This window comes from Dermacentor silvarum, chromosome 10, assembly GCF_013339745.2.
Source record: "Dermacentor silvarum isolate Dsil-2018 chromosome 10, BIME_Dsil_1.4, whole genome shotgun sequence".
Classification (NCBI taxonomy): Eukaryota; Metazoa; Arthropoda; class Arachnida; order Ixodida; family Ixodidae; genus Dermacentor; species Dermacentor silvarum.
In genome coordinates this window covers 154357165-154358749 of record NC_051163.1, presented here as the reverse complement: position 1 = coordinate 154358749, position 1585 = coordinate 154357165, and the positions used below count along the sequence as shown (strand labels likewise).

At 43.7% G+C, this 1585-nt stretch overlaps 1 protein-coding gene across 1 annotated transcript in view; it reads left to right on the top strand.

Moving 5' to 3' along the window:
* Positions 1-269: 269 nt before the first annotated feature.
* LOC119431942 (uncharacterized) overlaps positions 270-1585 on the top strand; it is a 30735-nt gene continuing 29419 nt past the window's right edge. The window contains exon 1 of the mRNA XM_049658120.1: positions 270-532. Within this exon, the coding sequence (XP_049514077.1) occupies positions 434-532 (99 nt within the window). The 5' untranslated portion in view covers positions 270-433. The remainder of the gene's footprint in view (positions 533-1585) is intronic.

Sequence of the window (1585 nt, the reverse complement as noted above, 5' to 3'; positions counted from 1 at the left end):
CCCTCAATATTGATGGTACATTGTTGCCAATGAAAATGCTGCAAAGGCACCAGACCACGCGGTATTAACTTTAACAAACCTAATAAAAAGACGGCCATATATTTTAATTATTAATTTTATTGTTATTGTAATTATTACGTGGTTTTTTATTGCATTCCTAAACAGAAGGCAAAAAAAAATTTAAGTGGTGTCGTGATCGCCATGTTCTAACAGTATTAAAAAAAAAAAGCATGTGGCTTAGTTGTCGACGACGCTGGTAGGCAAACAAATCGGCGAGTTGTGCGCTGAACAAGGTTCACCGGGTTACGGGCATACCTTCAGACATAGCACAAGAGCGAACTTACTCACCAAATGGTGACTACTTGTTGCGTATTGGGATGTACTACTCGCGCAACGACTGGAAGTGGCATCGGTTTCTTTCGATTCCCGAAGCATGATCCTGAACGATGCCGACAGTGGATTCGCGCTGTTCGAAGGCGAAACTGGGAACCAACTGACAACGACCGGCTTTGCGGCAAGCACTTCTTGCAGGGTGAGAGGACATGATCATTCATTGTCATTTTCTGTGAAAGATAGTATCGATGAGCCTTAGTGGAGAACGCACTCGCCCAGCGACGCGATTACATGATTCGTTTCCGAATGACAGCTTGTCATTTTGATTGCGTTCATGGTGTGAGATCCCCGGCCGTTTTCTGAACCATCCAATTAATTTACATTCTCATTTCCTTATCCGTCTCGCCGAATAGCTTCCTGTCCATAACGGTGGCATCTCGGTAGCAGACGAATTAATGTTTAGGGTGAAAGAGAAGTGCGGTATAGCCCCCCCCTTTTTTTTTCTTTTTTTTTTTTTGTAGATTTATCGCGTAGCAGTAACAACGTTTCTGACTCCAAATCTCCTGATAAACAATGCGGACAATTCTGTATTCTACATAAGCACTAGGAAGTCAAATCCATGCTCAACACATGTATACACACACGGAAGGTGTACATCGGAGCTTTCATATCAATCACAACAATTAGCATGACATTGACACATCTAGATAATTTACGGCTGCCACACACAATTGGTTGTGCATGTACGTACAGTCATGGACAATTGAAATACGAACAAGCTAGGGTGCGTTCTTTTGTTTTTTATTTCGGCAGTATGTGTAGTATTATCATGATTAAGGTTTCTACGCCCATTGTGGGGCTTATACCATCTTTGGCAACCGTATAAGTAGCGGTATGAAATCGCACTCGCGAGTTAGTACTTGCGAGATGTGTTTTACTTTATAATGTTTTGGTTTCATTTGTCCATTACTGTAGAAGCACATGCAGACACTGCCCATCCCACGACCGCTCACTCAGCAACCAAACTAGTAAAAGAAATATAAACTGTAATGAAGAAGAGCAGCACACGGACAAGGCCAGCCAGATCGACTGTTCAACGCCTGCAGTGCAACCAGTAGGCCAGCCGGATCGCCAGTGCTTAGCACGAGTGGGAGCCGTTCGTGCAACCAGCTGTTCCTGCTCTGCGTCACCCGCCTTTCGATTACGAACAGACGCTACCATCTTAACTGTTCAGTACACCCCTTTACAATTG